Source organism: Hyla sarda, chromosome 4, assembly GCF_029499605.1.
Source record: "Hyla sarda isolate aHylSar1 chromosome 4, aHylSar1.hap1, whole genome shotgun sequence".
Classification (NCBI taxonomy): domain Eukaryota; kingdom Metazoa; phylum Chordata; class Amphibia; order Anura; family Hylidae; genus Hyla; species Hyla sarda.
Genome location: NC_079192.1, coordinates 205543971 through 205571900, shown reverse-complemented (window position 1 = coordinate 205571900; position 27930 = coordinate 205543971). Strand labels below are relative to the sequence as shown.

The 27930-nt window shown below is 39.5% G+C and overlaps 1 protein-coding gene across 3 annotated transcripts in view; it reads right to left on the bottom strand.

Moving 5' to 3' along the window:
* Window positions 1–11444: 11444 nt before the first annotated feature.
* Window positions 11445–27930, bottom strand: part of PRPF18 (pre-mRNA processing factor 18) — a 63532-nt gene continuing 47046 nt past the window's right edge. Inside the window, exons 7-11 of one of the 3 annotated variants that reach the window (XM_056573359.1) lie at window positions 27712–27780; window positions 25417–25557; window positions 15408–15479; window positions 12665–12820; window positions 11445–12025 (exon numbers count right to left, since the gene is read on the bottom strand). In XM_056573359.1, the coding sequence (XP_056429334.1) occupies window positions 11945–12025; window positions 12665–12820; window positions 15408–15479; window positions 25417–25557; window positions 27712–27780 (519 nt within the window). In that variant the 3' untranslated portion in view covers window positions 11445–11944. The remainder of the gene's footprint in view (window positions 12026–12664; window positions 12821–15407; window positions 15480–25416; window positions 25558–27711; window positions 27781–27930) is intronic. The other 2 variants (XM_056573361.1, XM_056573360.1) reach the window with 2 other exon arrangements.

Genomic DNA, 27930 nt, shown 5'->3' with positions numbered 1-27930 from the left:
AGCTTATCTCTATGAAAACAAAAGGATCGGGCATGTGCGAATCAGGAAGCCACCGTACACAAGACAGACAGCTGATCCTGCTGAAATCAGAAGCTTTGGCTGATCCTTACAGTATCTAATATACAGTATATGGCTAGCCTTACTGTGGCCAAATAAGTCTATATACGCTTTATCTGGTCTTGAGTTCATGAGGAAACTCCACTTTTGTTCTGATGTTCTTTTGGACAGCAAAAGTTTCTTCCTGGCACATTCCCAGCCTCATTCTTATGGTAAACTCATGCACTTTACCTATATTACGTACAATACATTCCTCTATATTACATTTCAGCTAGCAAGGAAATCCAGTACAGTATGTCATTACACAATCAAGTTGCAGGTGTTTTGTATGTGAGCTATGAGGATATGGAAGCAGGACTTTGTGATATGGAGTTTATTATCGACTCCATGTCTACACTAGACAGTCAAATTTATGGACAAAAATGAATGTTTAGGACGTTTGCCAGATATGTTGCAGCTTGATACTGTAAAATAATCATCCTGGGAAGCTGAGAATGTGCGGCATTAATAATTATCAGTCCATTATCCCTCATGCACATGGTACTCGAATATGGTATTGTATTTGTTGTGTTAAAGGGTTGTAGAGACTGAACAGATGTCAGGGTGCTTATAGCAATGTGTGTTAGTAGACATGGCATTGACACAAGTGCTCACAAACACTATTTATCTCCCTAGGAGATTTTACTATATATATATATATACACACGCACACAGTGTTCCCTCAATTTACAATGGCCTCAACATACAATAGTTTCAACATACAATGGTCTTTTCTGGACCATTGTAACTTGAAACCAGACTCAACATACAATGTTATGGACAGTCCAGATCTACGAAACATGTCAATGGCTGGAAGAACTGACCAATCAGAATGGGCGTTCACCGGTAAAGCCCCTGTATTACTGAAGCGTATGCACTGACTGATGTCTGGTAGCGCCCTCTACAGTACAGGGAGGTTTACATGTGCTGTACTCTTTACCTGTGCCACGGTTTGCTGCTCCTTTGGACACCAGGTGAGGGCGGCTCCATTTTACTTCTTTTTAGGACATTGTATGTACTGTACAGGACCCAGAAGAAGCTCCTGTCCTCTACATAGACAGTGATTACAGCTCCCAGCAGATCTTTCTTACTTTTATATGTAAGGATTTGCTTTATCTAGATTAGTTATCTACTTATTTTTCTTTAATCCTCTTTTTCCTATTTTTGGATGCCATTTTGGGGCTTCAGAACCAATTACCAGGTTTCCATAGAGTTATGGTCTCAACATACAATGGTCGTTCTGGAACCGATTAATATTATAAGTTGAGGGACCACTGTATATATACACACATCTTAACAATATCCGCCTTTTTCACCAATCTCTAACTTAATTGGGAAATAAAAACCTCTAACTTTGTCATACAGCAGATGCAACCAATGTGAATACATATGTATAAAAGTACAAAGTTAAAATAGAAAGGGACACTGTCACCACCACCCAATGGGGGAGATTTGTCAAAACCTGTCCAGAGGAAAAGTTACTGAGTTGCCCATAGCAACCAGATTGGTTCTTTCATTTTCACCCAGGCCTTTTCAAAAATGAAAGATGCAATCTGATTGGTTGCTATGGGCAACTCAGCAACTTTTCTTCTAGACAGGTTTTGATAAATCTCCCCACTGAGTCCAAATATCTTTCTGCTAACTTGCATTGCCCCTGTAGGCCTACAAACAGGGTATGAGGACTACTAAGCTCCACAATATAAATTGAGAGGACTATTTGGCTATGTTCACACAGCGGAAAGTGCGCCTGGAAAATTTCCGGGAGGACATTCCCCAGACAGCGGGCTCAGGCAGGACATGCAATTTCCATAGACAGCAATGTATTTGCAAGCAGATTCCGCAGAAAGAATAGACAAGTCTATTCTTTCTGTAGATGCCGGAATCAGGATTTCCATGGCAGAAATAACTGTCCTGTCTTTTAGTGTTTTACTGCACAGGAAGGCATAGGCAGCAATAATACACTGCTCAAAAAACATAAAGGGAACACTTAAACAACACAATGTAACTCCAAGTCAATCACACTTCTGTGAAATCACACTGTACACTCAGGAAGCAACACTGATTGAAAATCCATTTCACATGCTGTTGTGCAAATGGAACAGACAACATGTGGAAATTATAGGCAATTAGCAAGACACCCCCAATAAAGGAGTGGTTCTGCATATGGTGACCACAGACCCCTTCTCAGTCCCTATGCTTCCTATGTTTTGGTCACTTTTGAATGTTGGCAGTGCTTTCACCCTATTGGTAGCATGAGACGGAGTCTACAACCTACACAAGTAGCTCAGGTAGTGCAGCTCACCCAGAATGGCACATCAATGTGAGCTGTGGCAAGAAGGTTTGCTGTGTCTGTCAGCGTAGTGTCCAGAGCATGGAGGCTTTCCCAGGAGACGGGCCAGTACATCAGGAGATGTGGAAGAGGCCATATGAGAGCAACAACCCAGCAGCAGGACCACTACCTCCGCCTTTGTGCAAGGAGGAGCACTGCCAGAGCCCTGCAAAATGACCTCCAGCAGGCCATAAATGTGCAGGTGTCCAAACGGTCAGAAACAGACTCAATGAGGGTGGTATGAGAGCCCAACATCCACAGATGAGGGTTGTGCTTACAGCCCAACACTGTGCAGGTCATTTCGCATTTGCCAGAGAACACCAAGATTGGCAAATTCGCCACTGGTGCCCTGTGCTCTTCACAGATGAAAGCAGGTTCACACGACAGACGTGACAGAGTCTGGAGATGCCGTGGAGAACATTTTGCTGCCTGCAACATCTTCCAGCATGACCGGTTTGGTGGTGGGTCACTAATGGTGTGGGATGACATTTCTTTGAGGGGCCGCACAGCCCTCCATGTGCTTGCCAGAGGTAGTCCGATTGCCATTAGGTACAGAGATGAGAACTTCAGACCCCTTGTGAGACCATATGCTGGTGTGGTTGACCCTTGGTTTCTCCTAATGCAAGACAATGCTAGACTTCATGTGGCTGGAATGTGTCAGCAGTTCCTGCAAGAGGAAGGCATTGATGCTATGGAGTGGCTCCCCCATTCCCCAGACCTGGATCTGATTGAGCACATCTGGGACATCATGTCTCGCTCCATCCACCAACGCCACATTGCACCACAGACTGTCCAGGAGTTGGAGGATGCTTTAGTCCAGGTCTGGGAGGACATCCCTCAGGAAACCATCCGCCACCTCATGTAAAGCATGCCCAGGCATTGTAGGGAGATCATACGGGCACGTGGAGGCCACACACACTACTGAGCCTCATTGTGACTTGTTTTAAGGACATTACATCAAAGTTGGATCAACCTGTAGTGTGGTTTTCCACTTTGATTTTGAGTGTGACTCCATATCCAGACCTCCATGGGTTGATACATTTGATTACCAATGATAATTTTTGTGTGATTTTGTTGTCAGCACATTCAACGTAAAGACGAAAATATTTCATACGATTAGTTCATTCATTCAGATCTAGGATGTGTTATCTTAGTGTACCCTTTATATTTTTGAGCAGTGTATATTAGCCTGGTAAACCCCTTTTCTGCAACAAAGCTACACTATTTACTGTGAATTTGACGCTACAGATTTATCTACTGAAAATTTGCAGTATTTCCGTTCCATGTGAAAGCACCTTAAAATACATTGTGTATAAAGAGGTCAGAAGCATCTTCCAGCAAATCAATTTATTTATAAGTTTATATAAGAAAAATAGCATCAGTCCACTTAAAAGGGGCAGCCAGTTGAGCAGCCAAGTGGCTACACTAGAGGGATACTGTCTGTGATGAAATCCAGTTACCATAACAGTTTCTCGTGCTTTTCTCTCGGGACAAGCGTTGGATCGCACATTGAGCAGCTGCACGATTACATACAGATGCCGTGAGAAACAGCTCCTTTCCCTCCCCTTTAAGTTTCTACAAAAACAACTTGATGTCCTCCTGTGAATTAGTATAGGGATAGAGATATTCTGCTAAACTTTATAATGGATCCTATCTTCGTGCCTGTGCAACAAAGAAAATATTTTTAAGCTATCCTAAAAGCAAGGGAACGGATAAAGCTGATAAGTCCAAAAGATTATTTGTCTATAAAACACTGGTCTGTGTTGTTTCAATGTTCCAGCAACGTTGAAAAGATTGTCCTTTGTTAAAATGTAGATTTATAATCTGCCTGTAAGGTATGTGAACATCTGCAGTATCAAACGTTAGTAAATTTGACACTTGTAGAAATGTTGGCTAGTCTGAAGTCATGGCCATGGAGCAGATGGAATTGTATTAACCACTCTGAAGGAGGAATGTATTTATAAGTGCTTTCTGATGCATGATAAACCATCAGAGACCTACAGGAGCCTAGTGAGCTTTCCGATACTGTGCAGTGACACCATTAACTTTAATGATTTCACTAGGGAGCTGCAGCACTAGCAATTTCCTAATGCAATGTTACTACTGGATTTACTAGAATGATCTATTGCATATTGACGGCCACTGGTCTACATGTTCAGAGGAATGAAGGCAAAAGATCACAGCCTCTTCAGTTCTGGCAATTGAATTCTTACACAGGTAACCAATTTTTGCAATACTGGCTTGTCCCTCAAAGAACTCAACTTGAGGAGACACTACTTTTTACTAAAAGTAAAGAAAAATAAAAACACAAACCCAGTAATATTAAAATCTTTAGAACCCTGTAGATATTCCCTGGGGTATTCTTATTTCATACAGTGATGGAACATCGCTAGAATATTATTGTCAGATAATGAATAGGGTCCAATTTCTGGGTCCCCACCAATTACAAGAATTAAAAGGGGCGTAGAGATAGTGAAGGGGATACAGCAGTACAATGTTTTTTGCTCTGCATAGCCGTCCTGGTCACTTGGTTGTGCAACTTAAGGGACTTGGTGCATAGCAAAGTACAGGAAATACACTCGACATTCAAAATGCTACACCAGCCAGGAAAAGTCATGGAATTAAGGAAATTACAGGAATAGATGTTAATTATATTCAATTTATTTAAAAAAACAAACAAAACTCTTTATTTTAATTAGTATAGAGTATGAGCACCACATGCAGAATTACATGCACTTCACACCTCGGCATGCTATCAGTGAGGTTAATGGTTGTCTGCGGAATGTTCTTCCATGCTGCAGAGAGATCCACAGCTGGCACCTCCACTTACAATTGCTAATCAGCATTCTACAGATGTGTCCAAGGCAAGCCAAGAGACAGTGCAGGCTATAGTAGCATGTGCAGGCCACGCAGGCTGCTCACAGTACTATGAGCAATGTGGGGTATAGTGTTATGTTAAAAAACAGCTTCGGGGACAGTACCACACCATTATTCTAGAAGTAAGACTGGTGCAACATTCAGTCATAAAGCCCTGTTAAATCACTATCCTAACTGACTGACTTTAAAAACCACGCCGAGAGACGTGAATGGCCACTCTGTCGGCCATTCAGGGCTCCCGGCGATGGATTTAAAAATGAAAGTAGAAGTCAGTACATACATCGCAGGGGAGCGGAGCATGCCGTCCGTTCCCCTGGTAATAGCTTACGATCGCATTGGGTCTCAGAAGTGAGACCCGGTGCGATCAATCTTTCAGCCCCAGACTCTGTAGTCTCCCCAGCCGCCCGCAGACTCCCACAGCCAGGGAAACTTCTACTCCCCTCATGGAAATGAGTCTGTTCCATGATGGGAGTGGTAGTAGTCCCGCAGAAGTCTGCTGCTTTCACCTCTTCTGAGCATGGAAAAAAGGTTTGCTCACTTGGAGCAGGAATCCCTCAGCACTTCCAGACACATCAAACACAAGCTTTATTTCATCTTCATTAACCCCTGAAGGACAATGGACGTACTCCTACGCCGCCGTTTCTGAGTCCTTAAGGACCGAGGACGTAGGAGTACGTCCTGTCCATTCCCGGCCCCCCGCCGCTTGCCGGAGGGGAGCCGGTGCCCGATGCCTGCTGAAATCGTTCAGCAGGCATCGCAGCATATCGCCCAGGGGGGTCATTATGCCCCCCCATGTCGGCGATGGCCGCAGATCGCTGGACAATTCAGTCCAGCGATCTGCGGCGATTCCGGGTCAATCCGGTCTCCGGTGTCAGAGACGGCCCCAAACAGCCAGAGCCAGCAGGGGTGAGGTGGCACTGGTGCCACCTCACGATCGCCCTGATTCGTTGGCCGACCAATCAGGGCGCCTGCTGCGGGTGTCACTCCCGCAACCCGCTCCGCCCCTCTTCCGGAGGACGTGAGCGGGTGCGGGACGTGCACCCCGGGTGCTGGGGACCCCGATCCCCGGCGTTAATGTTGGGATCAGGGCCCCAGGAGCGACGGCGGCGGGACTGACCTGCGCGGCGTGGATCAGCAGCAGCAGGAGGTGAGCGACAGTCTCCTCCTGTTGCTTAGCAACAGCTCCCAGCATGCAAAAAGGGCATGCTGGGAGCTGTAGTTATGCAACAGGAGGAGGCAGACCACCACAACTCCCAGCATTCCCTTATGGGCATGCTGGGACTTATGGTTTTGCAACAGCTGGAGGCACATTTTTTTCTATGGAAAAGTGTACCTTCAGCTGTTGTATAACTACAACTCCCAGCTTGCACAATCAGCTAAAGTGCAAGCTGGGAGTTGTAGTGGTGCATCTGGTGGTTGAATAACTACAACTCCCAGCATGCCCGTTGGCTGTCGGTGACTGCTGAGAGTTGTAGTTTTGCAACAGCTGAAGGCACACTGAGTTAAGTAGCAAACCAGTGTGTCTCCAGCTGTTGCATAACTACAATCCCCAGCCAAAGTAGTATGCCTCCTGCTGTTGCATAACTACAACACCCAGCATGCCCTTCCGCTGTCCGTACATGCTGGGGGTTGTAGCTTTTGCAACAGCTGAAGGCACACTGGTTGCAAAACACTGAGTTGGTTACCAAACTCTGTGTTTCACAACCAGTGTGCCTCCAGCTGTTGCAAAACTACAACTCCCAGCATGCACTGATAGACTGTACATGCTGGGAGTTGTAGTTTTGCAACAGCTGGATGTTTCTCCCCCCCCCCCCCCCCAATGTCAACGTACAGGGTATACTCACATGGGCGGAGGATTACAGTAAGTATCCGGCTGCATGTTTGAGCTGCGGCAAATTTTCTGCCGCAGCTCAAACTGCCAGCAAGAAACTACTGTGAACCCCCCGCCCGTGCGACTGTACCCTAAAAACACTACACTAACACAAAATAAAAAGTAAAAAACCCTACATATACACATACCCCTACACAGCCCCCCTCCCCAATAAAAATGAAAAACGTCTGGTACGCCACTCTTTCCAAAACGGAGCCTCCAGCTGTTGCAAAACAACTACTCCCAGTATTGCCAGATAGCCGTTGACTGTCCAGGCATGCTGGGAGTTTTACAACAGCTGGAGGCACCCTGTTTGGGAATCACTGGCGTAGAATACCCCTATGTCCACCCCTATGCAAGTCCCTAGTTTAGGCCTCAAATGCCCATGGCGCTCTCACTTTGGAGCCCTGTCGTATTTCAAGGCAACAGTTTAGGGTCACATATGGGGTATCGCCGTACTCGGGAGAAATTGTGTTACAAATTTTGGGGGGTATTTTCTGCTATTACCCTTTTTAAAAATGTAAAATTTTTGGGAAACCATATGCAAAAGTTGTGAATCACCTGTGGGGTATTAAGGTTCACATTACCCCTTGTTACGTTCCCCGAGGGGTCTAGTTTCCAAAATGGTATGCCATGTGGGTTTTCTTTTGCTGTCCTGGCACCATAGGGGCTTCCTAAATGCGGCATGCCCCCAAAGCAAAATTTGCTTTCAAAAAGCCAAATGTGACTCCTTCTCTTCTGAGACCTATAGTGCGCCAGCAGAGCACTTTTCACCCCCATATGGGGTGTTTTCTGAATCGGGAGAAATTGGGCTTCAAATTTTGGGGGGTATTTTCTGCTATTATCCTTTTTAAAAATGTACATTTTTTGGGAAACCAAGCATTTTAGGTAAAACATTTTTTTTTTTTTTTTTTTTTTTTACATATGCAAAAGTCGTGAATCACCTGTGGGGTATTAGGGTTCACTTTACCCCTTGTTACGTTCCCCGAGGGGTCTAGTTTCCAAAATGGTATGCCATGTGTTTTTTTTTTGCTGTCCTGGCACCATAGGGGCTTCCTAAAGGTGACATGCCCCCCAAAAACCATGTGTCGCTCCTTCCCTTCTGAGCCCTCTACTGCGCCCGCCGAACACTTTACATAGACATATGAGGTATCTGCTTACTCGAGAGAAATTGGGTTTCAAATACAAGTAAAAATTTTCTCCTTTCTACCAATAGCAAAAATTCAAAAATTGGGTCTACAAGAACATGCGAGTGTAAAAAATGAAGATTGTGAATTTTCTCCTTCACTTTGCTGCTATTCCTGTGAAACACCTAAAGGGTTAATACACTTATTAAATGTCATTTTGAATACTTTGGGGGGTGTAGTTTTTATAATGGGGTCATTTATGGGGTATTTCTAATATGAAGACCCTTCAAATCCACTTCAAACCTGAACTGGTCCATGAAAAATAGCGAGTTTGAAAATTTTGTGAAAAATGTCAAAATTGCTGCTGAACTTTGAAGCCCTATGGTGTCTTCCAAAAGTAAAAACTCATACATTTTATGATGCAAACATAAAGTAGACATATTGTATATGTGAACCCAAAATTTTTTTATTTGGAATATCCATTTTCCTTACAAGCAGAGAGCTTCAAAGTTAGAAAAATGCAAAATTTATTTTTTTTCATCAAATTTTGGGATTTTTCACCAAGAAAGGATGCAAGTTACCATAAAATTTTACCACTAAGTTAAATTAGAATATGTCATGAAAAAACAATCTCAGAATCAGAATGATAACTAAAAGCATTCCAGAGTTAAGGTTTAAAGTGACAGTGGTCAGAATTGCAAAAAATGCTCTGGTCCTTAAGGTGTAAAATGGCCTGGTCCTTAAGGGGTTAAAAGCATCAGGGTATCAAATAAAGTTAAAAACATGGACCGATGCGTTTTCGAATGTGTAGGCTTTTTCAAAGTCTACTTCAGACAAAAATCTTATGCTGAACAAATATACAAATGGATATAGAACTCCTCCCTCTTGTGCACATCACTTCCTGTATTGTTCCTGGGCCAACACTCCTACATTCACACCTGGTCAATGTTACGAGTAGTATAGCTCCTAATTCACACCTAGTCAATATCACAAGCGGATAAGGGGCCCCTTATCCATTTGTGATCTTGACCAAGTGTGAATTAGGAGCTATACTGCCCCCTCTCCCCCTCCTTTTTTTGCCCCTTATCCGCTTGTGATATTGACTAGGTGTGAATTACGAGCTATACTGCCCCCTCTCCCCCTCCTTTTTTTTGCCCCTTATTCGCTTGTGATATCCATTTGTATATTTATTCAGCATAAGATATTAGTATTAAGCAGACCTTGAAAAAGGCTACACAGCCGAAACGCGTCAATCCATGTTTTTAACTTTTTACCCTGATGCTTTTAATGAAGATGAAATAAAGCTTGTGTTTTTACACACATTGATGTGTCTGGAAGTGCTGAGGGATTCCTGTTCCAAGTGAGCAAACGTTTTTTCCATTACGTACCTTGTCTACGGCAGCAACGCCCCGGCAGCACTTGGAACAATCTGGAATCATGGCAGCTACAACCTACATGAAGAGGTGAACGGATTTTTTCCTGTTTTTTGCTAAGAATCTTCTGAGCATGCCCAGTAGTAACAACGGTTCAAAAACTGATATTAAAAAGCGGGTGCAAACTAATGACATTAAAAGCTCATCCATTTGCCATAGACTACAATGTTAAATTTCATATATTCATTTTTAACCTGTTATTTTTGACAGAGAAAAAAAATACTGCTTGCAACATCTTTTCTCCACTAAAAATAACAGAATAGGAACCAAACAAGAGCAAACTGGTGACAAAGGACAGTAAAAAATCCCATTGACATCAATGGGATCTATTTACAGCCGTTTTCAAGCTGTTTGCAAAATGCAAGAACGGATTTGAGAACAGGCATGAATTAACGGGACTAACGTTAATGAGCCCTAAGCTGAGTAGGTTGTCTACATGTACTTTTGTCACATTTAGTTAAGATTGAGGTGTCCCAAAACGGGGCAAATTCGGACTCACATGTCATTTGTGTTAGCCCTGAAATCCCCTATTGCTGTCCGCAATTCTTTTTGATAATCTGATAATGTGTGTAGCAATGTTCGTGTTGCACATTATGATCTATAGCTTAATGACACCTGTGCCGTATGAATGGTCGAAATATGTACAGTAATTGTATTATTGTGTGCCACTTCAATTTTATGTATGTTAATGGCAATTGATCGTTAAATTAGTTTTTAATCAAAACCTAAAAAAAAAAAAATGAAATGCTTAACCCCTTAAGGACGGAGCCCCTTTTCACCTCTAGGACGAAGCCCTTTTTTTGCAAATCTGACCACTGTCACTTTAAACATTAATAACTCTGGAATGCTTTTACTTATTCTGATTCTGAGACTGTTTTTTTGTGACATTCTACTTTAACATAGTGGTAAATTTTTGTGGTAACTTGCATCCTTTCTTGGTGAAAAATCCCCAAATTTGATGAAAAAAATTTAAAATTTTGCATTTTTCTAACTTTGAAGCTTTCTGCTTGTAAGGGAAATGCATATTCGAAAAAAAAAAATTTTTGGATTCACATATACAATATGTCTACTTTATGATTGCATCATAAAATTGACGAGTTTTTCAAAGTTCAGCAGCAATTTTCCAATTTTTCACAAAATTTTCAAACTCACAATTTTTCAGGGACCAGTTCAGGTTTGAAGTGGATTTGAAGGGCCTTCATATTAGAAATACCCCACAAATGACCCCATTATAAAAACAGCACCCCCCAAAGTATTCAAAATGACATTCAGTCAGCTGTTTAACCCTTAAGGTGTTTCACAGGAAAAGCAGCAAAGTGAAGGAGAAAATTCAAAATCTTCATTTTTTACACTCGCATGTTCTTGTAGACCCAATTTTAGAATTTTTACAAGGGGTAAAAGGAGAAAATGTATACTTGTATGTGTAACCCAATTTCTCTCGAGTAAGCACATACCTCATATGTCTATGTAAAGTTTTCGGCGGGCGCAGTAGAGGGCTCAGAAGCGAAGGAGCGACAAGGGGATTTTGGAGAGAAATGGTTTTTGGGGGGGTATCTCACATTTAGGAAGCCCCTATGGTGCCAGAACAGCAGAAAACCCCACATGGCATACCATTTTGGAAACTAGACCCCTTGAGGAACATAACAAGGAATAAAGTGAGCCTTAATACCCCACAGGTGTTTCACGACTTTTGCCAATGTAAAAAAAAAAAATTTTTTTTTTTCACTAAAATTTTGGTTTTCCCCCAAATGTCACATTTTTTAAAGGGTTAATAGCAGAAAAGACCCCCCTAAATTTGTAACCCCATCTCTTCTGAGTATGGAGGTACCCCATAAGTGGACCTGAAGTGCACTGCGGACAAACTACAATGCTCAGAAGAGAAGGAGTCATATTTGGCTTTTTTAGAGCAAATTTTGCTCGGGGGGCATGTCGCATTTAGGAAGCCCTTTTGGTGCCAGGAAAGCAAAAAACCCCACATGGCATACCATTTTGGAAACTAGACCCCTCACAGAATCCCGGAACCCCGCGCGCCAAGTGACACTTCGCGGCGCCGTACATGTACGTCGCTCGTCGTGAAGGGGTTAATAAAGATGAGGCATTCAGAAAAAAGTCTTTTCTTTCATAAAAATAACACTTTTAATAATTTAACATATTTCCAAGACCGAAATAGATGATAGAGGTGTATCATATACAATAAAGTAGAAAAGTCTCTTTACAATGCGTTGTATTCTACACACTTTGACGGATCTGTTGAAAAATGTTTTTGACAAACTGTCATTAACCTCTTCAATCCCTAAAGGGAAAAAAAAACAAATGTATTATTGTAAAGGAACGTATTTAACAGCATAATTATCAGAAATTACAGTAACACTGATTGTTTGAATGATTCTCTTTAACAAGTCAGCAATTTCCGAGATTCTGGTCCAAATAATATAACCCCTGGCACCTGCATTTCCATTCAGTAGCCTAAAAATTATCAAATATATTTTTCTAGACTGGGGTATTGGAGCCAGTGGCAAAAATGCTTCATTATGATTCTTCAGTGATAGATAAGCTTAATATTCCACTTTTAGTTACAGTGGCAGATCTGCTTGGCACAGCAGCAATTCATAACTACTCCCAAGTGGAGGCCTCCAAACCTTACAGCACACACTGGGCTGCAGAGGGGTATCCCTGTGTGGGAACCTGCAGCATGAAAATATATGTCCTTCCCATAAAAAACAAGAACATCTATAAGAAAAAAAATAGCAGCAAGGAAGAAAGCTGCTTTGCCTAGTAGTAGGTGATTAAGCTCTGAACTAGTTGGAAAATCAGTAAATGTGGAAGCTTATAATAAAAATCTGGACTAGTACATATCTTAAGGATGATATAAATGTATAGAAAATGTATTTTACACTGGCAGAATAAGGTGTTTACAAAAGAAAGACATTACCTGGATGTACTTCCTCTGTGTTTCATCGTTCAGCACATGCGCTACATGTTTGGAGAAAATCTTTTCACGGCCTGTACGAGCATGGATACCAACCATAGTGACACCAATAGGCCACGGAGCGTTGCCAATTGCCATCTGTAGATATGCATCATTTGCCTGGAAATAAAATGGTAATCTGACTATCCCTAGGAAAAGTGTTCTGCATATATACAGTTAGAGTCTCCAATGTTTATTATCTCAAATATTGGTTAAACGCAGAAACACAAACAAGCTTTCAATGTTCCAAAAACAACATTACTATAAAAGCTGCAGATTATAGCTGTCTTCTTACAAAACGTCCCATGCTGCAAGTTGTTTTTTTTGGCACTTCCTTATAACAATTCCTACATAATCCCACCTATTGTAGCCTTTTCCATCAGCCACAAAGACCAGACTGATAAGCTCTTACAGTGTACATACTCTCTCCCCTACTCGCCACTGCTCAATCATGTGCCATAATACTAGCATCAAGGCCTCCATCGAGTGGTGATGCAAGTAGTACAGCAAGTGACTACTGAGGTCAAAGGTCATGTAAAGAATGACCGGGAGGACCTTCAGAGCTGTTTGAGTGTAGGATTAAGGAAGGGATTTTTTTTTTCTTTAAAAATCACAATTGCTGCAGTTTTTTTTCTTTTAAAAGGTTATATAACCATGGCATTAAAGGGGTATTCCAGGAAAACATATATTTATTTTTTATATCAACTGGCTCCAGAAAGTTAAAAACAGATTTGTAAATTACTTCTATTAAAAAATCTTAATCCTTTCAATAATTATCAGCTGCTGAAGTTGAGTTGTTCTTTTCTGTCTGGCAACAGTACTCTCTGCTGACACCTCTGCTTGTCTCGGGAACTGCAAAGAGTAGAAGAGGTTTGCTGTGGGGATTTGCTTCTACTCCAGACAGTTCCCGAGACAGGTGTCATCAGAGAGCACTTAGACAGAAAACAATTTAATCAGCTCATAAGTACTGAAAGGATTAAGATTTTTTAATAGAACCAATTTACAAATCTAGAATAAAATTTCAACCACACCTCAAGAATACCACCCTAGCGGTTCCACAATATGAGGATACTGGAGACAGATATTTTGAAATAAATGTAGAAATGTATTAAAATAACATAAATAAAAAAGACCTGTTTAATATAAAAGATTAGAGCAATATATCAATAGTGACTTGTACTGACATTGGGCCCTAATGACAGTTCGTAGTTGCTCTATAAAATTATTACAAACTGTCATTAGGGCCCAATGACAGTACAAGTCACTATTGATATATTGCTCTGATCTTTTATATTAAACAGGTCTTTTTTATTTATTTCATTTCAATTGTTATTTTAATACATTTCTTTCAAAATATCTGTCTCCAGTATCCTCATATTGTGGACCCGCTAGGTTGGTATTCTTGAGGAGTGGTTGAAATTTTATTCTAGATTTATTCATTTTAGATCGGTGGGGATCGATCTTTTAACCACATTGACCTTGAATACCTGTTTGTGAGCTGCACACTTTCTCTAATTTACAAAATCTGTAACTTTCTGGAGCCAGTTGATATATAAAAAAAAAAAAAAAAAAAGTTTTTTCCTGGATAACCCCTTTAATGATTTTTTATAGGGCCTATATTTCACTGGCCATACAAGATAAATGTCATCAGTGTCCAAAATATTGTCCATCTTCCGCTGACATTGAAAATTGCTTCTAGGATTGTGCCAAGATCTGAGAGGTGTAGGAGGACCTGGCTCAGCATTTGGTTTCTGTATTAGGTCCCTCTGTTTCACTACTTCCGGAGTTGGCTATCTTTAGTATAACCCTCCACATTGGCACCTCTCCAGATATCCGTACTATGATAAATGCTTATATATTTGGGCGATTGCTTCTAGAAAAGCCATCCTATATATGTGGGCCCAGAACTCCGTTCCATCTGTAACGCCCATCAAAAATAAGGTAGAATTATTTTTCTAGATACTCTTGCATGTCTTGAGGATGTCAGATTGGAGCCACCCCAGTCAGCTGTGCACACATACACCAATCTCCCTTAACTGTTTGGTCCAAATCTGCTAAAACTGAGTATTTTTTAAAGGAAGATGGACACGTAGGAAAGGGGTGGGGCATTTGTAATTTTAAATATTTTTTTTTAGCATTAAAATGAAATAAAAAAAAAAAAAAAGGACTTTGGCGATATTTGCTGCACAACTGTTTATTGCTAATAATATGGTTGCTCTAGTGTGCATTTTATTTTTCATGTATTATTGTTTTGCCAAATTTTTTTTTTATAAAAAAAAAAAAAAAAAAAAAAAAAAAAAAAAAGGCAGATTACCACCTCACCAAGATGTCCACATGGTGGCAGATTTACTATGCTGTACATCAAAAAGTAGTTAGTAGTGTTTCTAGAGCATGTGCTTGATCTTTTCTATATACATTTGGTAAAATTTGTTTCATTCATCAGAATATGACTTTAATAAATCCACTCACATGCTGCAGAAACAACTCCATTCTGATGTATGAAACTGGTTCTCACCATTTTACAGCAATAGTCTGCCATGTGTAAATATATACCCAAATAGTGATAATACATTCAAGTGAGGTGTATTATTAAAGCATTAGAACAAGGTGGAGAATGTAAAAGGTTTAGCTAGGAAATCAGATCCACAGAATTAAATTTAATTTCATTTGTAGAACTACTCTTCATAGTGCATCATGTACCACTTACCTTCACATATTCTCTTTGCAGCATAAATTTGATAATATCTGTGATTGACTCTTTAATGTCAGCAGGGAGGTTCTAGATTGAAAAAACAAGAGAACATATCAGCATCAGGGGTAGTTCAAGACAATTAAGAAAATCATGTGATAGTAAGTGTAAGAAGCCATGGGCTAGGGTCAATGGTCTCTAAACTGTGGACCTTCAGCTGTTGCAGAAATACAACTCCCAGAATGCTCATTGTTGTAATTTTGCAACAGCTGGGAGGTTCAGCGAGGCCTAGGTGATAGATATCTAACAGTTATAACCTGAACTAGCAGGTCAGTCACTATTTTTGATACTCTACACTAGGGCTGGGCGGTATGAGCAAAAAACGTGTATTTTTTTAAGTGACGGTTTCACGGTATTCCCCCCCCCCCCCCCCCCGCCCCCCATGTGACCTGGGTGCCGCTTCTCTCCCAACAATCAATCATCAGCTGCGCTGTCCCCACATCATGTCACCCGCGTGCGCTCCTCTGCTCATCCTATGAGTTGCGGGCCGCAGCGCTAGAAATCTGTGCTACAAATAAAGTTTCCCAGGCTGCAAAAATAAACAAAAACTTTAACCTGCCTACGTTCCCCTGTTGCTCTGCTACCGTCTTCACTGTCCTGTGCTGTGGTCCTCAGAGTCACAGAGCCGCCAGCCTATCATCGGCCGGGGCGGGACATTGCTGCGGCCGGTGATAGGCTGACGGCTCTGTGACATTCCTGTCCCCAGGAGCGCAGAGGGACCACGTCAGAAGGTAAGTTAAAGTTTGTTTTGTTTATTTTTGCAGCGTTATTTGTAGTACAGATTTCTAGCGCCAGCGGCCCGCAAATTGTATGAGGAGGAGATGTGGGGACAGTGCAGCTGATAATTCATATGGGGGGGGGGGGGGAGCAGAATAGCGCTCGCGGGTCAAATATGATTAGTTCCCCGATGTGGGGACAGCACGCTGCGGCAGATAATTCACTCATTCGCGGGGGGAGGGGCCCAACCGGTATTGCGATATGGGCAAAATTCATATCATGAGGGGGAAAAAAATAAAAAATCGGTAATCGGTATGAACCGGTATACCGCCCAGCCCTACTCTACACAATCTTTATACAAATCTGCACTATAAAGAAGTGAGGACATTAAGGGGGACATTTATAATAGTTTGCTTTGATAAACAAATTCTGAAGGCAGAAGGCTCTACATTTGCCTATGTGCTACATATTTATCATACTAACACGAGGTTCATAAATTTGGAGCTCACAAGCAAAACACTTTTTTTGTACTCCATGTCAGACCTGGAGTTGACTTGCAACTTTTTTTAAATTTTTTTAAATACATGACCACTGCAAAGTAAACTGAAAATTGCTTAGGGAAGCCAGCGTGCAACTTTATGCTTAACCACAAAAGTCGCACAACAAAGCGATTAGTCACATGTTCAACTGTGTGTGTGAGACCGGAGTAAGCAAATATAAATAAATGGGTTCTGAATACCTTGATAAATGTCCCCCTTAAAGTTTTTGTCTCTTTGGAAAAGTCGATTACACGAGTTGATAAGCAGCTTAAACATGTTTCTATCTGTCCACACTTGTTTTACAGCTTAAGGAGAAAAAAAAAACAAATAGCTAAGTGCTGCAGAAAAGACAAAATGATACTTCCTGGTGGAAGGTACCATAGTCATTCCTTCTCACAAAGCATTTCATTCTGGAAATCATGTGACCACAGTCATCCCCAAGCAAAACATGGCAGGGTCTAGAGTGCTAACACATTCTAGATATATCCTGCCAACCATCATATAAGAAGGGACACTAAAACTAGATGTGCTGTGACGCTTAATACAGTCTATTGTCTAAACACTATAGAAGTAGAAAAAAAAAAAAAAGACCAAAAGGATGGCGCCTTGTGCGTTACCCCAATAATTCAGTGGGAAGGGGGAGTTGCGGACCCTCTACAGGGAGGGAGGTGCAGGCTCCATAGAATGGCAGGTCACCTTGAGCATATGGAAAATATGCATATCACCCATATAGGGGTATGAAAGATTGTTGTCGATCCTGTGCAGCCCAAAAGGTCCAGGAGCAACCGGCTGGTGTTCTGTAAATAATGAATAGGAATGGAGTGAAAAGACCTTGCCAGCAGGCACTCAAAGATCCAGCAGAAGTATCACACTTGAGTCACGGAGATAAAGTATTTGGCAACTTTGTTAATTTACAGCAATGACGCGTTTCGGGGTATACACTACCCCTTCTTCAGATTGACAGAGTGCATACACAACAGCATACATGAGGGTTTATATAGACATGTTCATTAACAATCAAGATGGAGGACAGGCCAAAGGGAAAATGTCATTCTGGTTTAAAAAAAAAAAAAAATAATTCTTGTCCAGTAATAACATCAAACAGATAAGTATGCATCTAGAATCAGTAAAGAAACAGAGCATTAAATATCAATACAGAAAAATACAAGTAGAACTGAGAACATCATGTACGTTCTATTTTAAACGTAGTGAAACTGTGTCCGGTACAGAATCAATAGCAAGGCTTGGATACCGGCGCTGTGCTGATGCGTGTCAAGGAGATAAACTCTGGCACGCTGTTGCTTCTGCTGGTAAGCAGAAGCTGTAACTATAGACGCGTCGCTATTCAGCTGGTCATATGACCACTGGCGACCAACAGGGATGGGGAAGCGTGAATGGAAGAGAGCTGTGTAAACAAGGCACATCAGAGAACACTGGCTACCGCGATTGGCACCTGGGAAAGCAGAGTGCAGTAGCAGAAACATTATGCAGCCGTAGATTGTTGATGCATGTATAAAAAAATAAATAAATAAATAAATAAATAAAAAGGAAATACATATGAAGGCAGTAATGATGAATATGGGGAGGTGATATAAGTATAAATATATTAAATAAATTATGTATGGAGCAACTATTATGGGGCGACTATTATAGAGAAATAACAAGAATATAAAGGGTATCTACAGGCAGGATGGTAGGTAGAACAAGACATAAAAGTAGATAATGATTCTATGATATGGCACATAACTAGTATTAAATATAATGTATAGTATACCAGTAAGGAGAGAAAGAAGGGGACTAGAATACATAAATTGTGTACATTTCTAGCAAAACTAAAACATTTTAATAAGTAGCATAATTAATATATTATGCTATAGTATATTATACACATACATATATATATATATATATATATATATATATATATATATATATATATATATATATATATATATATATATATATATATATACACACACATACACACACACACACACACCCCTGAATAAAGTACACAAGGGATATATATCCCTATATATGCATAAATAGAATAAAATTTAATGGAATAAAATCGAATTAAATAAATGGATATCGTTAAAACATGAAGGGTGCAAAGTTCTCACGTTGTCGCAAAACATTGAATCTCTGTGGAACTTCTTTGTTAATGGATTCGATGGTGGTCACTGAAAAATTGCCTTGGTAGTGAGTGGATGCGTGTCTAGAAACACTATGCAGTTGATATTTTAAATTTACATTACTGCAATGTTTGTTGTTAATATGGTTTCTGAGGAACTGGATAGTGCGGCCTACATATTGTAGCCCGCAGGTGCACTAAAGTAGGTAGATTATATATTGAGAATCACAAATCACAGTACACTAAAGTCCAGATTTAAAGCCAAGAAATATCCATCTAGCCTTATCAAAGCAGCAAGCATACGAGCCAGCATATTTACTCTAAACCCACCATTAACCCCACAAGCAATCAGGATACACTACATGTAAGATCTTGCAATTTCATTACCATTTTCTCTAACAATAGTAAACAAATGAAAGTCTATTCTAACTAAACATTGGGACATCCTGCTAAATTGGCCCCTTCCCTCAGGTGGTTCTTCCATCTAAACCTTGTGTTACATATCGTTGAGCGAGATCTTTGAAAAACCCACTTGCTCCGAGTAACTTAAAAAATCATAACAAAAAAGAATCCCATGTTTATTTCTAAGACAGGCTGTTTAAAATGAACCATCCATGTTGCAAATGCTGTTCCATTCTTTTACATTCTAAAACTGAATTTAAATCCAAAAATACAGGGGACTCTTTCCAAATAAAAACCCATACGACTTGTGATTCTCATTATATAATCTACCTATCCAGTGCCTCAGGCCGCACTATTCAGTTCCTCGGAAACCATATTAAACATTGCGGTAATGTAAATTTAAAATATCAACTGCATAATGTTTCTAAGACATGCACCCACTCACCAAGGCAATATTTAAAAATGTTCTAGACTGTTTGAGAGTGTGTACAGTCTCAGTTCAAAAAGTGGCGGAGCTTGCGTTTTAAAGGCTTTAAGGTGGTAATATGAAAGATTCGCAAAGCTCTGAATAACTTCCATGGCAGCTGGTGCAGAGATAGACGGATGTATCAGGGTGAGGATGAGGAGTATAGTTAGATGAGGTGTTGCCTATCTCCAATGCATACTCCACGGATCCATGGATCTGCATATAGAGCATATGCAAGGGGCTCTAACACAAAAAAATTAGGGGGGAAAGGGGGCACTCCTGCCTTGTACTGTTGGGGATGTTCAAGGACTCAGATGAAGACCGTTTGCGAACACACTAGCCGTAGGGGAAGTATAGAGCGAGGTGATTGCTTGTAAAATGGGGCCACTAAAGAACATATGTTGTTGAAACGAGAAAGTGTACGACTAGCGAAGCTGGTCGAATGCCCTCTCTGTGTCCAATGCAAGGTCCGGAGCAGGGGTATGGGTTTTGTCAATATGATGGAAAATGTTCAGGAGCCACCTGGTGTTGTCTGATGCCTGCCTACCAGGCACAAAGCCGGATTGGTCTGTGTGAACTAAGGATGGTAATATCGCTTCCAACCGGGATGCAATTAGTTTGGCAAAAATATTTAGGTCCTGGTTAAGTAGCGAGACTGGCCTATAATTTTGGGGGAGATCTTGGGATTTCCCAGGTTTAGGGTTACTATTAGGGCTTGAAGGTTTTCAGTTGGGAAAGTACCCCTGAATATAGCTGCTTGGCAAAAATCCTTAAGGAATGGGGAGAGAGTATCACAAAATATTTTATAATATAAATAAAATAAAAAAGTCAGGGCCCGATGCTTTTTGAGAGGATGCTTGAGGTGGGCTATAAACCACAGGGGTCCCCAAATAAGGTGAAAAATCCCACGCATAAGACAAATGTAAAAAACCACAGAGAAGCAGCGTGTAAAGATAAACAATTAATAAAGTTTTATTGAGAAAAAGAGCCTCCGTGGCGAAACGTCGGGTTTTGGCGGTGTGGTTTTGCTCCTCTGTACCACTTGGTAATTATGAAATGCACTTTGTTCTGATTTCATGTTGTTCATTTGTTGTAATATTTGCAACATAGCAGCACCTTAATTATTCACACTTTTGCTATGCACTTTATTATTTATGTATTGTTATACTAATACAATACAGTTGAGTGAGCGCCCACCTCCATATTTTCAGTGTCCTGTCTGTGTCTCCTTTTAGGTCTTCCATATTTGGTGAACCATGGTGTTCATTTGCAATATGTATGTTTTATGAATTTTTTTTCTCAATAAAACTTTATTAATTGTTTATCTTTACACGCTGCTTCTCTGTGGTTTTTTTACATTTGAGGTGGGCTATGCCTATCTTCCTAAGTGGGGGACATGTATATGCCGAAGCCGGACTGCAGAAAATTTTCTCCTTCTTCAAGTGAATGGATTACATGTGTAGCATCTGCGTGGCAGATAAGAAGATGCACAGGAAAACCCAATCTATACTGGATGTTTGCTGAGCGGAGAGCAGAGGTAAGTGGTTGCAGGGCTCGACGTAACTGTAGTGTAGCCACAGATATATGGCAACATGGTGGTACGGTGCAGGCAGACCTCCATTGAGGTGTGAGAAGTTCATTCGTTTTTGTTTTTTTTAACAGAAGAAATTTACTCTCGCCAGGACATCACGGGGCACTGAATCGTCCAAGTTCTTGGGGCAGGGTACTCTGTGTGCCCAATCTATTTCAAGTTCTTGAGGAGAACTGGTTGGTAGGACAGCCTATATGAGCGAATGAACATAGTTGGGAACGTCCGCAGGCCCAACAGATTCTGGCACTCCACGTAGCTTAATATTGTTGCTCCAACTGCGATCTTCTAGATCTGCGACTTTTGAGTTAAGAGCGGCAATATCTTCTGCAGCATGATGAGAATCAATAACCTCATTGAGAGAGGCAGCGAACTCCCCAAATTTAACTTCAATATGCGCAGAGATCTTCTACAGTGGTGTGCAAAGGGTTAATTACAGCCATTATGTCTCTCCGGAAGGATTTTTGTAGAGTGAGGAGGATGTGTTTTGAGTGTCAGTAACTGCTTGATCACAAACAGAAATACGCTGCAGATCATCTTCCTCTGTGGGAGGGAAGGGGTCAGAACCTAAATCTGAAGCTGTGGTATGCGCAGCTGGGAGTCGCTAGGCTGCCATTATGGCAATGGGCTAGGAGGAGATGTCCCCGCCAGACCCGAGGTGGACAGGGGCTGAAGCACTGAAGATTGCGTTCCGGTGAGGAAGCTGGTGATGGTGGTGCTCAAGCAGTCGATCCTGTGGCAGGCTGAAGATGAGCACTTTGAAGCGCATGATCTGAGAGCTGCATCTCCTAGTCCCCCGCTCCATCTGCGCCATCTTGGGAGGGAGGCAGTTGCTGTGAAAAGTAGAATTTAGCCAGGGAACTGTGCTTGTTGAGCCTCTTTTTTTTTTTTTTTTTTGGACAGGCATGTTGGCGAAGGGTTAGTACATCCGTAGGTGCTAGGTGGGTTCTGGAAATTGCTGTGAGGTCGCTAGAAAGGGCTATAGAAAGCCGAGCCCAACTAGTGCGTGACCAGTCAGGCGGCCAGGCCACGCCCCCAATTTTTTAGATTTTTCAGTGACCACCATCGAATCCATTGACAAAGAAGTTCCACAGAGATTCAATGTTTACGGCAACATTTTTGGATTTTTAAGTTACGCACTTTGCGCCCTTCAGGTTTGCACGTAGCATGAAAAAGTAAAAACAATTTATAAGTTGCTTTCAATGTATTTGTTCATTGTATTTATATATTTTCTATACACTGCTATATATTTATATCACCCCTCTAGCCATTTTATTTAAATGTATTCTATAAATGTTATTCCATTCATGCATATATATAGGGATCCATTGTGTACTCTTATTCAGGGGTGTGTATACATATATTAATTATGCCATTTCTACTTAATTTTACTTCTATTAGTTTTACTATAAATGTACACATTTTACGTATTCTAGTCCCCTTCTTTCTCTCCTTACTGGTATACTATACATTATACTTAATACTAGTTATGTGCCATATCATGGAATCATTATCTACTTTTATGTCTTGTTCTACCTACCATCCTGCCTGTAGATAACATTTATATTCTTGTTATCTCTCTATAATAGATGCCCCATAATAGTTGCTCCATACATTATTTATTTAATATATTTATACTTATATCACCTCCCCATATTCATCATTACTGCCTTTATATGTATTTCCTTTTTATTTATTTATTTATTTATTTATTTTTTATTTTTTTTACATGCATCAACAATCAACGGCTGCATAATAAGTGTTTCTAGTATGGGAGAGGGCTGTGTAAACAAGGCCCATTATCTGGGAAAGCAAATTCCGATCGCGGTAGCCAGTGTTCTCTGATGTGCCTTGTTTACAGTGCTCTCCCATTCATGCCTCCGCATCGCCATTGGTTGCTAGCGGCCATATGACCAGCTGTATAGCAAAACGTCTATAGTTACAGCTTCTGCTTACCAGTAGAAGCATCGGCGTGCCAGATTTTATCTCCGTGACACGCATCAGCACAGCGGCGGTATCCAAGCCTTGCTATTGATTCTGTACCGGACACAGTTACACTACATTTAAAATAGAACGTACATGATGTTCTCAGTTCTACTTGTGTTTTTATGTATTGATATTTAGTGCTCTGTTTCTTTACTGATTCTAGATGCATCCTTATCTGTTTTATGCTATTGCTGGACCAGAATGTTTTTTTTTTTTACCAGCATGACATTTTCCTATTGCACGGTCCTCCATTTTGATTGTTCATGAACATGTCTACATAAACCCCTCATGTATGCTGTTGTGTATCCACTCGGTCAATCTGAAGAAGGGGTAGTGTATACCCCGAAACGAGTCATTGCAGTACATCAATAAAGTTGTTGAATACTTTATCTCTGTCACTCAAGTGTGATACTTCTGCTGGATCTCTGAGCACCTGCTGGCAAGGTCTTTTAACTCCATTCCTATTGTCTAAACAGAAAGGCAATCACTGATGAGACCATCAATGACAGGAAGTCCACATTCCCATAGGTTTGGTCATAATATTTAAATAAAAAATAAAAATTTTTTTTATAAAATAATTAATAATAATAATAATAATAATAATAAATATATTTTTTTATTATTATTATACTTATTTTTAATTATTATTTTTATTATTATACTTATTTTTAATTATTATTTTTATTATTATACTTATTTTTAATTATTATTTTTATTATTATACTTATTTTTAATTATTATTTTTATTATTATACTTATTTTTAATTATTATTTTTATTATTATACTTATTTTTAATTATTATTTTTATTATTATACTTATTTTTAATTATTATTTTTATTATTATACTTATTTTTAATTATTATTTTTATTATTATACTTATTTTTAATTATTATTTTTATTATTATACTTATTTTTAATTATTATTTTTATTATTATACTTATTTTTAATTATTATTTTTATTATTATACTTATTTTTAATTATTATTTTTATTATTATACTTATTTTTAATTATTATTTTTATTATTATACTTATTTTTAATTATTATTTTTATTATTATACTTATATTTTTTATTATTTTTATTATTATACTTATATTTTTTATTATATTTATTATTATACTTATATTTTTTATTATATTTATTATTATACTTATATTTTTTATTATATTTATTATTATACTTATATTTTTTATTATATTTATTATTATACTTATATTTTTTATTATATTTATTATTATACTTATATTTTTTATTATATTTATTATTATACTTATATTTTTTATTATATTTATTATTATACTTATATTTTTTATTATATTTATTATTATACTTATATTTTTTATTATATTTATTATTATACTTATATTTTTTATTATATTTATTATTATACTTATATTTTTTATTATTTATTATTATACTTATATTTTTTATTATTTATTATTATACTTATATTTTTTATTATTTATTATTATACTTATATTTTTTATTATTTATTATTATACTTAATAATAATAAGTATAATATTATTTTTATTATATATATATATATATATATATATATATATATATATATATATATATATATATATATATATATATATATATATATATATATATATATATATATATATATATATAAAATTTTGTAATATAGCCACTGGGACCCCTGGAATCTCTGTGCAGCCCCCGGCATTCTGTGACGGGCGCTGCCCCAAAAGTGACAACATGGCCACGCCCCCTTCATGTCTATGCGAGGGGGCGTGGCTGGGACATCAGGCCCCCTCCATTCATGTCTATGGGAGGGGGCGTGACAAAAATCACGCCCCCTCCCATAGACATGAATGGAGAGGGCATGGCTGTCACGTCTCTTTGGCAGCACCCGGCACGGAATGCTGGGGGGCTGCACCGAGATCGCGATCATACAAAAAGATTATTTAATTCCCATTTACTATGTAACAGTGATACCCTTTCTGGTGATATGGCTTATTCCCTTATTTAGCTCTACCTACTAGATGGAAGTATTACTATGTGAATACAGTGTAGGAATTGTTTGTGTTCTTCTGTTCATGTACTGTGAGTAGTTATAAACAGAAGAAACTGGGTGTTCTGTGCTCTGGTCATTGGCCCTGACCTTCTTACGCAGTTTTCTGAAGAGTGGTTTTAAATAGGACTCAGTCTGCTTCTGTGTGGCGCTTGCAAGTTTGCCATGCACGCTTCGCTTCACATAGTCCTCTCGTGCATTCAAATCTTTGGCCCAGACTCCTAAGAGAAACTAAACAAAATAATAACCTATTTAGTATTAGTAGACCTCTAGTGGATAATAGAAAAAATACATCTCTGCAAAACAAAGCTTGTGAATATGGGTGAATGGAAAAGCTCAACCATAACAACTCCACTCCATTTCATGGGTCATCAGTCTTCTCATCTTTGTTATGAAATGTACGTGAAGACGTGCCACACAGATGTCTCATGATTGTAAGTTACTAAGGTAGACAAGAATTGCTGTCTAATAATTTTATTTATATAGCGCCAACAGATTCCACAGCACTTTACAATTTTGGGGTACAAATAAAGACAAAGTAGCAGACATAATATTACACACTAAATATTCAAACAGGAGGAGTGAGGAACTACAAGGAATGGGGTTGAGACAAAAAGGCATAAAGTGCAGCCATATTTTAAAAATAGGAAGGTTACATACAGAAGGGTGAACCAGTCATTACTTAATCTCAGAATGTCTAAAGTGCATAGAGACCAGGAGGAGACTGACAATATGGAGCTTTTGATATCTCCAAGACCCAGCGGTCTCAAAAGGGGCGAAGTGGTAGTGGTGGATGCCAATTAGGGAATGTTATAGGCCTGCTTAAAGAGTTGGATGTTGGGGTTAAGTCAGAGGGATCGAGGTATCACATTCCAGAGAACTGGTGCAGCATGAGCAAAGTCTTGGAGGTGGGAGTGAGGTTCAAACTGAAGTATCTGTGATCATGTGACATTGCTACACACATTAAAAAACAACTCAAAATAATGGGGGATAACAGTGGCACCAGAAGAGATCGGCTTCAAGAACATTTCATAGTGTGAACCTAGCTAGAACTTTTCTGGCTAGGTTCACACTATGGAACCTCCCTTCGGGATTTAAAATCGAAAATGCAGTTGCAGCAGACTCCCACTGCTGGCAATTGGTTTCCCCTGCACATTTTTTTGTGGTACAGAAAAGTGTGGTGTGGAAAACTTTTCTATACCACAAAACAATTGTGGACAACCGTTAAGGGGACAAAATGTATCCAAACATGACATGCTTTTGACAATTTTGGCATAATGGAAGTCTATGGGTATACTACAGCATATGTTTAGGTACCGTTTAAATGTTTTTCCAGGTGTATTACTGTGGTATAAATGTGAACTCTCCCTTAGATGCTGTGGTCAATGCAGAGCATAACATAGCATAGATGTTGTGGTCAATAGCTCACTACTGACCACAACATCTAAGGAGTTATCGTTCATGAAATAAGGGTACTTTTCAGTTTTTGGTCATGTAGAATCCACATTAAACTCGCATTACACTAGTATTGTAACACAATAAAAGAAGTTATGGTTATGATTGACATCAAGCCAAAGTTGAATAATTAAAGGAAAACTGTGAGCTTGCTCCCCCCGCACTAACCAGCGGTACTGGTTGGTAGTGCAGGGGACGCTGATCAGTTTGAGGTCTACCGTGCCCGGATCCACCCTGCCATTCGGATGAAAACTTTGATTTTCTGTATATGCTAATTAGGTGCTAACTTGCACAGGCGGGGTTACTGGCATTCTGACATCAGCACCGCTGGCCGCAGCACCGCCCAGCTCATCAATATTCATCCCCTCCCTCCCTCTTCATTACAGAGCAAGGAGAAGAGGGAGAGGCGGAGGGAGGGGAGGAATATTGATGAGCCTTGCGGCGCTGTGGCGCTGACGTCAGAGTGCAAGTAACCACGCCTGTGCCAGTTAGCACCTAATTAGAATATACAGAAAATCGAAGATTTCGTCTGAACGGTGGGGCGGACCCAAGCATGGTAGGTATCAAACTGATCAGAGTCCCCCACATTACCACTGGTTAGCAAGCTTACCGTTCTCCTTTTAGAGGAGGCAAGTCTAGCTGTAATTCAATAACTGAAATGGTGGGTAGAAAAAGGATGGCATTAAAATCAGAGTGCTTCTTTAGGTTCTAAATATAATGTTCAGTATATATATATATATATATATATATATATATATATATATATATATATATATATACACACACACACACACACACACACACACACACACATATATATATATACATACACATACACATATACATACACATATACATATATACACACACACACACACACACACACACACTATATATTTTCTGCCAACATGACAACTCTGCTAAAAATACCTTAAGGACTTTATTTATGATGTCCATGTCTCTGTTGTCATCTCCTTGTCCCAGGCACTCTCCCAAAACCTGAAATGCGGAAATACATTTTGGGTAAAACAAATCTGCAAGGCAAATAAAATAGCAAAAGTTTTGCAAGAAATTTTTCACTTTAAATGCTTTAAAGCCGAAGGTGAAACAGTTAAAGAAAATGAGTTCCAGCTGATATACAGACTGTCC